The 15,675-nt window shown below is 41.2% G+C and overlaps 1 protein-coding gene across 6 annotated transcripts in view; it reads left to right on the top strand.

Moving 5' to 3' along the window:
- The window catches only part of Cacnb2 (calcium voltage-gated channel auxiliary subunit beta 2), a 346,833-nt gene that overhangs the window by 224,231 nt on the left and 106,927 nt on the right, over positions 1–15,675 (top strand). For 3 of the 6 annotated variants that reach the window (XM_051151292.1, XM_051151291.1, XM_051151290.1), the window contains exon 3: positions 13,317–13,436. In XM_051151292.1, the coding sequence (XP_051007249.1) occupies positions 13,317–13,436 (120 nt within the window). Of the gene's footprint in view, positions 1–12,234; positions 12,505–13,316; positions 13,437–15,675 lie in introns of those variants that run through there. The other 3 variants (XM_051151295.1, XM_051151294.1, XM_051151293.1) reach the window with 3 other exon arrangements.

The following is a 15,675-nucleotide window of genomic DNA, read 5'->3' as shown; positions in this document are numbered from 1 at the left end:
GGAAGTCACCTGGGAAATGGGTCTCTGCTGGTGCCAAGGGACAATTGTGGCTATGTTAATTGCAGTGAACAGACTCACCCGCTACCCTGTGGGTGGCGGCACTCCCAGGGTGAAATCCTGGGCTGTGTAGCCAGATGCTTCCAACTCCTGCTATACTGCACTACACTGCACGGCACTACCAACCCCCTCCAGCCCCTAGCCCAGCCTCCCCTCCACCCTCCCCCACCCCCCAAGGTGCATGTCACTCTTGACCTGGGAACCAGAGAAAATCCTTTCTCCCCTGAGTTAGTCTTGTCAGCATATTTATCACAGCAAAGAGGAAGACATCTAGTTTCAAATGCTCCTTTAAAAAAAAAAGAAATCTTTTTGAAAAAATAAAAATAAGTGAACGGCAGGTATTTCTGTGTAGTGAATATCTATTGATTAGTTGTTTTGCCATTTTTGAGACAAAACAATACATGAGTTATTTTAACCAACTGTATATATTCTGTGTTTCACGAAACAGTTTAGTGTACCCTGGATTTTCTAACATGTCCGTTACTTGTTTGTGGCACGTTTCTTGCTGAAGAATCTGGCATTTGGAGCCTTTTAATATACCTAGCTTCATGTGACCCAGATTGTCTCTCCTTAAATCACCTCCCAGAGGTAGCTAAGCTGCTTAAGAGATGAGGAAACTCTATTAGGTCACTAGGGTGCTCTGGGCTCTACATTACCCACCACACCACACTGGTGGTGGTTTTCTAGTGAATTCCCCGATCGAGTAGCCTATTTTTAATATTAAAATCTCTCAGAACCAAAGTCATATCTTTCTGGAAGGTCAGAATTTTTAGAGCAGTGTCTTAGCAATGTATTAAGGAATTGCTGAGTCATTCTGCCTGCTTAAATTCCTCACCCGTACTACCAAGCTACCTAATTGCTCGTGTAAGAAAAGCCCAGTGCTTCAATGCAAACATAATAGTTAGTTTATATATCTTAATGAGAAAATTTGATATTTTAGAACACTGACGTTTTACGGGTAAGTCTTTTGCTTCGATTCTAATCCTTACCTGACATAACTGCCACATTGATATTTGTTACCTGTTCTCAAAGTGAACAGAAGATTGTTGAGAACCTTGCTCGTTACTCTTTTCATTACATGCCAAACATTATTAAGGTTAAACCAGCCATAGAGAGAAAAAATATATATGTGCATACCATCTTTGCCACATCAAAACTACATTCAAGATTGGCACTATGGTGAAGGCTGGTGTTCTCAGCTACTTGGATAACTAAGTAGCTAGATCTTCAAGTTTGAGGCCAGGAGGTACTGTAGACTGAGTTCAAGGGTGGATTAGAATTCATAAGGAATTCAAGGCTAGCCTGTGTAACTTAAAGAGAATGAGTGTCAAGTAAAATGTTACTTTAAAGGGTTGAGATGTAGGTCAATGGTAAAACATTTGTCTGGCATGTGCTAGGCCGTGGCTTCACGAGCTAAGAGTGGGGACAGTTGATTTTTAGATGTTAATATCAGTAGGAGGAGCTTTTATTTTCACTCACAGAATTGTTAACATTATCATTTTTTAAAATGCAACCGTATGCCTCATTTTTATTGCCATTTTAGTGTTTTTACATATATAAAATGTGAGTGTATTTACATGTAATCATTATGTAGATGTTTTAGTATTTTATATTACTGTCCTCACAAATATTTGCCCTTATATAATCCTCTTCAGTTTTTGCAATTTTTAAGGGCTTTGTAATAGTCTAAATAGGTAAACCATAATTTAGGAATATTGTTAAGCTGGGGCTCAAAAATATAATTATATAGATACCTGTCTAGAGACTTAGAAATGGGATTTCCGAAAGCTGTTCTGGTCAGGCGGTTAGCAAAATGCGTGATATCAGTGCTTTTGTAGCCACCCCTCATTGTGAATTGGTACTTTCTCAACCAAGAGTGTTTCTTACTAAGGAAAACGATAGTTTGTTTTAGTTAACAAGATGTCGTAATTTCCCCAGGTGCCTGGGGCTGTTGGTATCCTTGATGAATTCTTTATTCGGATCATTTGTCTACTTATGTCTCTGTACCGCTTACTGGTTTCCCACCGACTAATGTGCCTCGGGTATGTGCCAAGCGAATGGTAAATAGGGAGAACTCGTTAGGACCTCAGCCGCAGGGTGGCTGTGCAATAGCATCCATGGGAGTGCTCATGGATTAAGAGTCAAGATCAGTAAGTTTGATTGGTTTGCAGCTAAAGAGAAAGCCTTCTGTATTCATGTGCCATCTCCCCACATGACCATTCTGGACTAATAGAGAGCCCATGAAGACATTCGAGAACTTTGTATTTGTCCATTGAAGTGTATCCATAGAACCTAGGGATTTGATTCTGTGGTAGAACACATATTTAGTGTGCCTGAGCCCTAGGGGTCACTACAAAATAAGTATACGGATATGTATACTTACATATATGTAAACATATGGTTATATATATTACACGCTCAAAATTATTTGAAAAATGATTTCCTCCATGTATGGGCTTCACAGTTTTACTATGTTTCATTCACATTTACTAATTATGCAGGATAATGGTATTATGACCTGTGTGTTCATGTGCATCATGTAGTTGGTTGCAGTCAAAACTCTGATCCCATCTTACCTCTGCTCGGCCCTCCCGCAGCTGCTCTGCCTCTTCCTAAATAGTACTCACCCTGCTTTCCTGCCTTTCTGTTAAGGTTGTTAGATGTTGTTGTTGCTGCTGCTGCTGCTGCTGCTGCTGTTGTCATTGTCATTGTCGTCTTGAGACAAGCCACATCAGGATGGCTTTAAACTCATTTTCATCTCAACCTTTCAAGTAAATATAGCACTCTCAGTTCTGACTTGAGCTTTTCAAGCATTCCCTCTTGTTAAATTTTATATGGGAACACACACTTTCTGCTGTGGATTTAAGGTGCAGCTCTGTAGCAATCGACAGTGCCTTGGGACGACAGTCAGTGAATGTTCTGCAGTGTGACATTTATGATGTGTTTTGAGCCATCTATAAGAAAACTTCCCAGCACGCTCTTTTGAGCCACTCCATTTCATTGTACTCATCAGACAGAGGGGAACATTAGCCTTGGGGGAGGGGAAGGTGTTTCCATGAGTTGCCTTTGGGTATGCTGTGAGTCACTGGTAATTTTAGGGTTGGAACCTTACATATCTAGAATGAGAAAATGAAGTTTTGTAAAATGAAGACTTACACACAAATACGCTTTAGTTATATTGCCAAAATAAAAAATCTAGGAATGTTTGGAAAGACGATGAGATTAAAAATTTAAAAATTAAAATAACTTCTTTCTTACTTGGAATGGCTTGCTGGTTATGCAATGTGATTATTCTATCAACTGAACTGTAGTTGACATTTGCAGTAAATTAATGGACTTGGTATTTGCTGAGTCTTATGGCAAAGCATGAGGGATAGATGCAAGTTGGAATCTTTGTTTCAGTCTTTTACTTTTTATAAATATTTATCGTGGGCAGTCAGGTTCCTGTTGGTGACTGGTTATGAGGAAAGAAGCATGAGCATGTTTAGTAACGCTTAGAAAGTTTTAGGAATGTTAAGAAATTTTAAAAATCTAAGGGAGAATAATTCTCTCTCTTTCTTTTTATTCATTTATTCGTTTAATAAATATTTTATTCATTTAATAAATATTTATAAAGCATGCCTCTCACTATTCAAGACACTTCTGACCTATGAGCAAATGAAACAGAAAGAAAACAAAAACCTTGTAGAATTAGACACCATGCACTGAAATATAGTAAGTAGAAAAGTAGATGCATCAGTTCTATAAGTAAAAAAAAAAACAAGATTGAAATCACTGATGAGCAGGGGCAGGTAATGGCTTTATCAATGAGATGTGTGCAGAAAACAGCATTAAATAGGAGAAGAAGGCTCCTGGTGTCCTAATCAGTGAGCCTAAAGGTTGAAACTGAAAGATGTATTTATATGAGGAGAGAGGTCCTAGGAAGAGTGAGCCTGTAGCGGTCAGATGGAGGAAGAGATGGAAGAGGAGACGCTAGAAAGGGAGGCCTAGCAGCTATCTTGGAAGTACTACATGCTCCTGAGGCTGAGAAAGTTGTGTCCAAGAATAGACAGTGGGATTTAGTCACTGGTGACCTTAAGATGTAGTGTCAGTGGAGTTGGGGCCTAAGCAGGGTTAAAAGAGAAGTGGAACAGAGGAATTGGATTCCATGTGCTCAGCATTTTCTAGACTAATTTTTTTCTGCAAAGGAGGATAAAATAGACAGGAGCTAACAGAGCGAATAGAGTCCAAGAAAGAGCGAAGTGGTATCAAGTGTGAATGGTAGGGACAATAGTGTCTGCGTGTCTTAGCTGCGTTTGCACTGCCATGAATAAGGACCTTTATTTCAGCTCTAGTTTGAGGGGTTGCTGTCCACCATGGTAGGAGAGGGATGGCATCTTTGGAGGTGGGAGTTTGCAGTGCTCTTTGTTGGACCAGAAAGAAGAAGTGTGCAGGCACTCAGCTTACTTTCTCCTTTTCTTTCTTTCTTTCTTTTCTTTTTTTTTCAGACAAGGTTTCTCTGTGTAACCTTGGCTGTCCTAGACTCACTTTTGTAGACCAGGCTGGCCTCGAACTCACAGCGATCCACCTGCCTCTGCCTCCCAAGTGCTGGGATTAAAGGCGTGTGCCAACCACGCCCGGCTCACCTTCTCCTTTTATCTTCTATAACTCCATCAAAACCCCAGTCCATGAAATAGTGCTACTCACAGTCAGGGTCCATCTTAACCCCCTACATTAATCAAATATGAAGTCCTTCACTGACACACCAGAGGCTGTGTCTCTGGGCTTGAAGCCCACCATTAAAAATGTATAATACCTTCAGCTTCAGCGCTAGCAGGTAGCAACATTTCCTGTTGAACCAAAAGGTTACTTTGATGATCTTGAATTCTTGCCCATTCAAGGCAGGCTGGCTGCCACTGAGACTTCTGAAGGTCAGCTTGCCAAAGTTACATTCATTTCCAGAGAAGAGAAAAACATTTAAATACTGGGTTTCTTCTCTTCCATTGTTCGCCTGTTCTACCAACTCCTTTTTATCACAGATAAGTAATGAAATAATGGGTCACAGATTTGAGATACTCTGAGGAAAAATTCAGAGTCATAGCCAAATCTGCAAAATAGCATTGTATGGATATATGTAAAAGTATCTGTTTTGTTGGATCCTCTGTTGAATATTAGTCATGCCTTTTGGCAAGGTGAAATTTGAAAACAATGAAGATGCTAATCTCAGTTGACACACACACCAAATTTAACGAAGATGAAATTACTAGTTTGGAAGTCATGATGGTACTTCCTGACTGTTAGACACTGCAGAGCCTATGACTGGTGAACAGAAAAGCCTGCTTTTGGATAGCAGAACCATCAGTTGCATGCAGAAGTGTGTCCTGCCTTACTTTCCATAAAGTGGCCTCTGATGGCACTTGAACTTGTTTTGCTAAAAGTTCATTCCGAACTTGACTGTGAGCCGTGTGACCACAGGCCATTTAGCTTCACTATGCCTCAGTGTTCTCAACAGTGAAAATATATTAAATTGAGTGAGAGTTGCTAGAGGAGTGTCTGGTGCTATATAACCATTCATAAATCAACAATCTTGCTGTCAATCACCATCAAGCTTAACTTTCATAGGTAGACTGTCCTACTAGCACAACCCAGGACAGTCTAAAAAGACACTAATTGACTTTTAAGAAGCAATGCTGAATTTAAAATGAAAACAAAAAAACAAAAAAAAACAAAAAAACCCCAAGACCCTTGTAAAGGTCATGGAAGGAATGATGTTTCTAATAATGGGGGGGGGGGGTCATGCTGATGGCAGCATAAATGTCACTCCTCAAATTAAGTTCAGCAGGATGAGAACATGTATTCAGGCGTCTCAACATATTCCATATGTTTTTAGTATGAATCCACATGAGCCAGAGGAAGAGACTATAGATGGGTCTTACTGAGAATATGCCATGTCGGCTGCACAGGCTTCTTTTCAGCTGTGCTGGCCATTCTTAGTTGTCAGCTTTGACACACTTGAAAAGAGGAGACTTCAAGTGAGGAACTCCATCGTATTGACTCACAAAAGTCTGTGGGGTATTTTCCTGATTCTTAATTGATGTTTGAGAGTCAAGCCTACTGTAGACCATCCTTTCCATCCATAGGTGACTACAGACAGCACCTTCCCTACATAGGTGACTATAGACAGCCCATTCACTACTTGGGTGACTATAGAAAGCTCCTTCCTTGCATAGGTGTCTATAGACAGTCCATTCCCCATATAGTAGATATACTGTAGATGATTCTTTCCCTACAACAGTGACTATAGAGAGTTGCTTCCCTGCATAGATGATTATAGACAGCATCTTCCCTACACAGGTCACTATAGACAGTCCCTTCCCTCCATAGGTGGCTGTAGACAGCACCTTCCCTATGTAGGTGCCTGTGGAAAGCCCCTTCTCCACAAAGGTGGGCCTGGGCTGTTTAAAGCAGTAAGGACCTGAATGTGAGGCTGGGAGCAAGCCTGTAAACAAACATCTTCCAATTTCTGCTTCACTTTCTGCTCCTATGGCCCTGCCCTGAAACCCTCCAGTGACGACCCAGATCTAGGAGAGGAGATGAACCCTTTTCTTTCCCAAATTGTTTGTGGTCAGTGTTTTATCACAACAGAAAGCAATTTGAAACAACAGTGAGGACTCCAAGTATGTCTTGTCCTCTGAGTCTTTACTTGTGCCATTCATTTTGTCTTTTCTCTCAACACATCTCAATTTGAATTAGTTTCCTTTATCACTTAGATTTTTGGCTTGGTGTCATTACTCTACCTATGTACTATACACCCTGATTCTGTCATTCTAGCCTTTTGAATGTTCTCCCAAATCAGGTATTTTTCTACTAACGTTTTCTTAAATAATAATAAAAAAATCAATGCCTTTCACAATTCTGCCAAATGCAATGACAGCATGACACTTAAGTCTTTTCCAGCTGTATCTCCCATGTTTGGCTGGTCCTACAGTGGTATCAAAGTAATATGTGTTCAGTGAATGCACATAGCTTGGGGTTTTGTGGGATCTTTAATTATAAAAACTGAGCTCTTGCCAGGCATGGTGGAGCATGCCTTTAATCCCAGCATTTGGATCAGTGTGAGTTCAAGGCCAACTGGTCTACACAGTGATAAGACACAGAGAAACCCTAGCTCAAAAAAACAGAACAAATAAACAAACAAACACCAAGTCAAACCACCAAACAAAAAACTGTGCTCTTCATCAGTGTGTACTATAGTTCTAGAGTGTTTATAATTTTTATATTCTCTTATAAAAATTGAAACTAATGTATTAGCTTTTTACATATTCATAGAACTATCACACAAGGTTGACCTTTTAAGAGTCCCTTACGGCTACTTTTGTTACTGTATTAACATTGGGCCAAATGAGAGCCAATCAGATTTGGGATGCTCATCATATGAGTTTGAGTAGTAATTACATGACATTTGCAACTAAAGTATATAGGAAGCAAGAAAATGTATCATCTCATCACCTTACTGTCATTCTGATTTTTAGATTCATTATCTGTCATTATTGGTAAATAGTTTAGAGTTGTATCTGTGAAGAAATTCATGAATCAGGGACCTTCCAGTAGGTACAAAAACAAACAAACAAACAAACAAAAAACTACATCGCCCTTGGAAACCAAAATCAAAACCAGTTCTACACTACAGAAAGAGATGGTGACAACATGAGAAAAGTAGGAATTCTCTGCCCTAGGAGAGAGCTGCAGCTAAACAGCAAGTACAAGCTACCCTTCCTCCACTGGTTCTTGTCTGCAGCCCTCCTGACCTATGAGGTGCCTAGATGGCACACCTGTTCTGTGTTTGGTCCAAGCAGGCAAACAATTTTAGTCAACTTTGCTATTGAATTGGTATAGTCTTTGGTGTGAGAAGGAGGTTTGCAATCTTCAGGTGGAGAATCCAGGCACCTATAGAAAACTGAAAGGCTAAGTGGATTTTGCTGAAAGAGCATTGCTTTAGCGTTCATAGGAAGATTCCTTAGAAGTAGATGGCTCCTTTTGGGATTCAGAATGCTACTCTCACATAAGCTGAGAGCTCTTATCCTTTCAATTGTAATGAAGAAAACACAAGAATGCTCAAGAAGGGCTGTTGTATGGGGATATTGAAGATTCTGAAACAGAGTACAGCTTCAAAAAGAAGCAAGGCTTACACCAACAGAAAACATTGGAGGAAAAGGATAGTGTTTTGTTGTGTACATATTTGGCCTAAAATCAGACAGAAAAATTGAAGAGCGGATAAAGTCATAAGTCAATGTGCGTTAACTCACTTTTCCTCTAAGCAAGAAACACAGATCTACAGTGAGACTTCTGAGGATAAGTATAGAGGCTCCTGGGATGACCTGCTGGTCAATGTTAGGCTCAACTTGCGTTTTGTATCTGTGCATCATCACGCGAATGAGAAGCCGGAGGAGAGGAACATGCACAGCGAAAAGTGGAGTATGTCTGCAAGGACAAATGCTGTGAGCAACAGCTCCTCAAGGGCACATTTTACAACGAACCTGTTCAGGAGTCAGTGAAAGGAATGCCAGATGTTCTCAACTCAGGACTACTCCAGGCACGATGACCCAGAAAGACCATATGGCATGAAAGGCAAAAGCTTAATTGGATAGATCACCTTTCTTTGCGTAATTCTCCACTCCCAGAAGGAAGGGAGGATAAGTGCAATGCTTCCGTTAGAAGTGAGACTTTCAAAAAAAAGGCAACCTGGATGTTAACACATCTTTGGATGGGAGAATTAAGGCCATGGCCGTGTTTCTCTTTCCACAGTGGGTACATATGTGTCCTTTTACAACTATTTTATGAGTTTATACTCTGAGACGTAGAGTGAGCTCCTGTGAAGAGCAGAGCAGCTTGTGGTCTTATTTTAGAAAGTAGTCAGAGGTTAATAAATTGCTGCAAATAAGCACAGACCATTGATACAGATTGGTGAAATGATGTTTAAAGACTTCCAAACTCTTTTTTTTTTTTTCCTTGTTTTTTTTTTTTTGTTGTTGTTGTTGTGTTTTGTTTTGTTTTTGTTTGTTTGGTTGGTTTAGTTTGGTTTGGTTTTGGAGACATGCTTTCTCTGTGTAGCCTTGCCTGTCCTGGAACTCACTCTGAAGACCAGGCTGACCTCAAACTCACAGAGATCTCCTTGCCTCTGCCTTCTGAGTGCTGGGATTAAAGGTGTGAGCCACCACTGCCCAGCCAGTTGAACTCTTTAAATCTAGAAACACCATAAGAATGATTATTCTGTGTAAAAGTTAACCCTGATTACTAGCAATGGATTTTTTTCAATCTTACTTAATTTAAAAGAGAATGAATTAACCAAGATTTTGTGTCCCATGAAATCTCTCTTCCTCATGTGATGAGGTTCTTAATGACAGAAACTGTTTTAATTTTTTCAAATTATTTGTTTATCATGTTTATAGGTGTTTAATCTGCATATTTGTCTATGTATCATGTGTGTGCCTAGTGCCCAAGGATGCTAAAAGAAGCCAACAGATCCCCATTTATAGGTGTTTAGTCTGCATGTATGACTGTGTACTATGTGTCCTTTGTGCTCAAAGATGCCAAAAGAAAGCAACAGATAGATCTCCTAGGACTTGAGTTACAAATGGTTGTGAACAGTCATGTGGGTGCTAGGAATCAAACTGGGAGGACACTGGGAAGAAAAACCACTGTTATTAAGCTCTCAACCATCTCACTACATCTAATTTTAAAAACATGAGTTCTCTTTATAGAGTAATAAAGCATACTAGCTTGTATCATTAATGCATGAATAATTTCATGCATGCATATAATCAATCACTCCTCCATACACACCCTTCTCTCTCTCTCTCTCTCTCTCTCTCTCTCTCTCTCTCTCTCTCTCTCTCTCTCTGTCATTGATGCATTTCTTCCGGCAAGGCTCCCTTATACTTTCATTTCCCCCATGTCCCTCACCCGCCTGTGTGGCATGTGTGTGTGTGTGTGTGTGTGTGTGTGTGTGTTCCTCTGAGTTTAATTAAAGTTGCTTTACTGAGCATAAGCCTGGGGTTATTTACTGGAACATGGACAACATATCAGTGGCTAACCATTGACAAGAGTGATACCTCTCTCCCCCAGTGACCACACTACCTTCCTATGACCCCTCAGTGGTTGTGAGCCTCATGAAGCCCTCACACACACATGACTAAATAGAAACAGGTTTATTCTTGTGCAGTTCTTGTGCAGGCACCCGTAACCACGATGAGGTCATTGGCAGTGAGTTGGGATTAAAGCAGAGACTCAAAACTGATCAAAATGTAGACAGTAAGTGATGCTGGACTCCAGGATCCTGAAGCATCTGTATCACCTCTCCCAAGGCTTGTAGCCATTGGAGAAGAGGGGGCAGAAAGCGTGTAAGCCTTGGAGACTAGAGAAGAGCACGGTGGGACTGGCGTTCTGGATAGGCATGGCCATTGCACCAATGGCAGAGACCTTCTGTCTGCGCTGGCTGTGAATTGAACCTTCAGCATTTAAGTTTGAGTGCCCAAACTGGTGACAATGAGGACCGAGGCCTTCCTGTGGAGTCTAATTGTGCTTGATTATGTCCCACTTGGGTGCTACAGCTGTTAGAAGCATTGAAACATAAAAAAAAATCACCATCTGTGCCAAGAGATTAATTTCTCCATTTTATATTTTGCTTGAACAAAAACAATTGCAAAGAGTTTTGAAGCCCCTGACACTTTCCATTAACTTCAGAACAATATAAATAGGCCATTGGTTTGTGTCACAATATTGAGTTTGGATGCAATCAGTTTCTATTATTATGTTGTCCCTGTTTTAAAGATTTTCTAACCTATGGCTTTGGAAATCAGTATTAGCTCAGTGTCCAAAGGAAAGGAAGGTGGGTAAAGAGGTCCTTTTTAAAAATTAATTAATTTGTCTATGTATTTTGAGGCTGTGTCCATTATGTAACCCATATAAAATTCCTGATCCTCCTGCCTCTATCTCCTGAGTGATGTCATTAGAGGTACATGACACTTTGGCCACCAAAAATTTTTCTTAATAACACACTTCTTCTTTTTTTTTGGATGAGGCTCTACAAAGTAATCCATTGTCGTACTTGGATAGATGCAGTTTGTTTTCAAATTTTGTGTTTACTTTATAAAACTTGGCAATATGCATTTCTTTGTAAGGAAACATTAAAAATGTAACCCCAATCACCCAGAAAATTGACAACATTCGTATCTCTCCTTCTTAAGCCCAAGACCCTTTATCTGCAGGAAGACCATGGACTCAATGTATTCTGTGAATGTTAGCACTAGCTAATAAATCAGCAAAACTTTGAAAGTTTATATACATCACTATAACGGTTCACACACCTGTTTGGGTGATGGTTTCTCCCTGGAAGAAGCAGGCCAGAGTCATTTTGAGGTCCATTAAATCTATCGCTTTATAAAGCTGTGATTACTCTGTGTCCTGATTAAATGGCCACACCTCTCTGTCACGCATCTTGTTTGTAAAGATTAGTTTCAGATAGGATGTATGGGCACTGTGTAATTTGTGCTGCTCAATACTGTGTGCGATGTTTATTATGATTTTTATGAGTTATTATTTATCACATTGCATATCCTGTCTGTGGCAGGAAATGGGAAATGATTATTCAGTAAAAGACAGTAAGTTTTGGCTTTGAGGATGGCTTCATCTGGAACAGAAAGCTGACAAACACACCACGTGCCTGTTACTCTAGGAGCTGAGAGACCCTCCAGCTGTTTACCCTTTGGATGGAAAATGGCAGTTTGACATAAACCAACAGCGTGATACTAGCATCTGCAAAGATGCTCCATGTGGAGCATGCCCAGTGCAGGGAGTGCATCCTCCCTCCCCCACTGGCCCCCTCCAGATCTCTAAAGATAAGGCTTGAACTTCCCACTTGCAAATATCACGGCATAGTTTGGGATTTTGTTTGCTTGTTTACTTTTTTTGTTTTTTGTTTGTTTTCTAAACATCCTCTTGAAACTAATTTCCTTTAAGAAGCCAAATTGAGGGAAGAGAATATTTAGAGTAATCTAATGCACTAAATTTAAACAAGTTGAGGCCAGTCTCTGCACTTGGATCTGTCTTTATTTCGAAAGCAATAGAAATTATTAGATTGTGTGTGTGTGTGTGTGTGTGTGTGTGTGTGTGTGTGTGTGTGTGTGTGTGTGTTTTCCCTCTTGAGATGGGAAAATAAGAAGATTCTCCTCAGAAGTCTACAGGGGCTGGGAGTGAGAGCCCCAGAGGGCGAAGGGGACTGAGAAGAGGGGCTTCCCAGAGCATGGAGAGCAAAGGTGCTGGGATTCTTCAGGGCTCAGTGCGCTCTGAGGATCTGTGCCCCGGGCTGCAGCTGCAGACGGTAAAGGAGCTATCCGGCTCATGAAGGCCACCTGGATCAGGCTTCTGAAAAGAGCCAAGGGAGGAAGGCTGAAGAATTCGGACATCTGTGTAAGCGGGAGGGCCTTTTGTTCCGGGGGTGGGGGAGACACTGTTTTCTTTGCTTTCCTGTTGTAGCAAGTGCCTGCCGAGAGGGTGGTTTGATTTAGTTAATACGCTCCTGATTGCATGAGAGGGAGCTAGGGAGATTCCTGTCATTTTTCTGAGCTCTCTTTCCTGCGTTGTGATTTATTACCAGAGGAAATCTCTCAGGCAGGTGTTGTCTGGAGCCAGCTCTCACTAAATATCGGCATACAGGTATTTTTCAATATGTTCCTGAAAGTGGGAAGGAAGCAGGCTGGAGCGTCTTACCATATTGTTTGAGCCGGTAGCAGGTGAAGGCTAATGCAGAAAAGCACCCTTAAGATGACAATGCGCGCTGCAACATCGCAGTGAGATTATGGAGCGTTCAAGTTTGTAACTCATCCGACTCCCTTTGGTGTGTTAAGTTGCTCTCTCTGGGTGGAAATACTTGCTCCAGCCCCTCAGGCTGTTCTTGGAGTTATCCTTGAAACACATCAGTGCCCTTCAGCTCAGCACTGCACCATGGAGTTGGTTTAACGATAAGAGAACTGGGAGAGGCTTCCAGAGAGGATAGTTTCTGTCAAATGAGCCCAGGAAAGGAATGCTGTCTTGGTACACACACATCAGTGAAGACTCTGCAAAGTGTGGTTTTCTAGGTGGGTTGCTGCAAAACGGATTATTTTCTCTTTTCGGGAATTTACAGCACATTCCAGGAGGCGAACTACCACATCACTGAGGCTTTTTCCAGTGCGCCCATCACACACTGGATCTATTTTAAAAATGTACGTTCTTCTCTTCAGGGTTCGGCAGACTCCTACACCAGCCGCCCATCAGACTCAGATGTGTCTTTGGAAGAGGACCGGGAGGCAGTACGCAGAGAAGCTGAGCGCCAGGCCCAGGCCCAGTTGGAAAAGGCAAAGGTAAAAAGCACATTTTGGGGGGAATAGCATTGTGTCCCTGAGGGCCTGCCTGTGGGTGTATCCCCTGAATCTCATGACTGATCCACGGGAGTGCTCCACCCGCTGCCTTACCCCAGGCATAATTAGGGGGAAATGTGATATTAATAATCATCTTTAATGTTGTTTTATGATCTAAGCAACGTGTTTCCCGTGGTGTGGAGGTTAATTTAAACACAAATAAAAGGATCTCCGAGTATACAAAGAGGAAAAACTGCATGTAACACCAAAATATTTGACTTGATCCTGCCAGTGACCCATCTCTGTTTACAAAAACGGTCTTGATGCTAATGTTTATTCCTCTAGTCCAAAACAACCAGTCTCCTACAGTTTACCTCACAGGTGTTTAATAATGCTCTCCCCGGATGTTTGTTTATGCTGCTTTTGAAAAAATAAAGCAACAAAGGCTTTCATTTATTAAGCTCTCCCCTACCCTCAAACCTTAGCCCTCACCCCCAGAAAGTTTTTCTCTTTGTTTCCTAAGGAAAAACTGCAAATCAGTTCCGAAGTTGGCCAGGAACTGATCTGAGGCCTGATTTCCCACAGCCAAAGATGGCAGAAGTCATTGTCATTATGATTAGAATCTTATTATCCTCTGCAGTCATTTGAATAATAGCTAATTTCAAACCACAGATTGTTGTCCAAGTTGAAGGTGTATTGCTTTGTAACTTCTGAGTGAACATGTTTGGTTTTGGTTTCTGTTGCCTTGGGGGGAAAGTCACTACTAGGAAAAGGAGTAAGTAGGACATTGATCTTGCTGGGAAGATCAGGGCATTAGCATGGTGTTTCTGCCTGCTGCCTTGTCTCTAGGAGGAGTGAATCTGTGTGTTGCTATGGGAATGGGGCTTGGCTTGGATGCATGGACAGACCTTGTGAAATAGTCACTGCCTCTGGCATAGCTGCTGTACTGGTTACTAAGCTACTGCTGGGAAACCTTGACTTGGAAAGGGCAGTTTTTTTTAATTAACAGCTGGCAGGAAAGTGGTCTCCAGGTCTCATGGCCTTAATTGCTAGACAGCTCTTAAGAGCAGCAGAGAGAGCTTTCTGGCACTGAAAACATAAAAGCTAAGTGTGACCCAGATGCCCTCAACTTACCTGTTCCACCCAAATTAGCCACTGGAAAACAGTACCAAGCTGAAGTTGAAGAACTGAAAGAGATGAATATTTGGTATAAGTGTAATCTGCCACAAGGCTACATGGTCGTAGATATGTTTGTAATTCAGAAGCCAGGTCTACAGTCTTATCTTTTGCACCAAAACTTAAACAAAAGTCAAAGAAACATTAGCAATGTTTGTTTAAAAAAAAAAATTACTATTCTGTTTGCAGCTGATTAATGCCCACAAATTTTAAATTGTTTTCCAGTGTCAGCCGTACTGTTCTTTCACCCAATGCGTTATAGATCTGAACATCAAAATCTTTAATTATGCAACTGGGGCATTTTTGTCTGTGGCTGTGTCCTGTTAAGACAGGGGCTCACTGACATTGCTGCAGAAAAGTCTGTCTTTCACCCTAGTGTGCATCAAAGTGTGGCTCCTAAGGCAAATGGAAAACTTCTTTCCTATGTTTAATCAAAATGGTTTATTTATAGCTACTTGTCTGTCAAAGTAGGTCAATACCTTAAACCTTTGATGTGGTCCAATTACTGAATCTGACGTGAGAACTTGAATTTGTTCTGATTAAAGATGGAAGGACTGAGATGTAAGCTTTTGTTTCCAATCATGGGTTGGTGGGTTTTGTCTTTGATGTCCAGTCTCCTTGAAGATAGAAAGCAGGGTTAGAGTCGTTGACCTCTTTCTTAGGCTGTATTTGCCTGTTCTTTTTGTCTGTTTGCCTGTTTGTCAGTCTACCATCATTGCCTTTATGGGACCATTTCCAAATGAGTATAATAGAGCTGGGTGTGTAGTTGAAGGGGTAGAGTGTTTGCCTAGCATACAGAAGGCCCTGAGTTCAATCCCCAGCACCAAATAAACCTCAAAGTAGAGGCAGGAGGAGCGGAGGTTCGAGGTTGTCCTTACTGCATGGTGATTTTGAGTATAGGCTGAGATCCATGAGACCCTGTCTCAAAAACAAGTAAAAATAAGAACACGAGTCAGGTATGGTGGTGCATGCCTTTAATCTCAGCACTAGGGAGGCGCAGGCAGGCAGATCGCTTTGATTTGGAGGCCAGCCTGGTCTACAAAGTGAGTCTAGGACAGCCAAGGCT

The sequence above is a fragment of the Acomys russatus genome, chromosome 9 (assembly GCF_903995435.1).
Source record: "Acomys russatus chromosome 9, mAcoRus1.1, whole genome shotgun sequence".
Classification (NCBI taxonomy): domain Eukaryota; kingdom Metazoa; phylum Chordata; class Mammalia; order Rodentia; family Muridae; genus Acomys; species Acomys russatus.
This window is presented reverse-complemented; position numbering and strand designations above follow the sequence as displayed.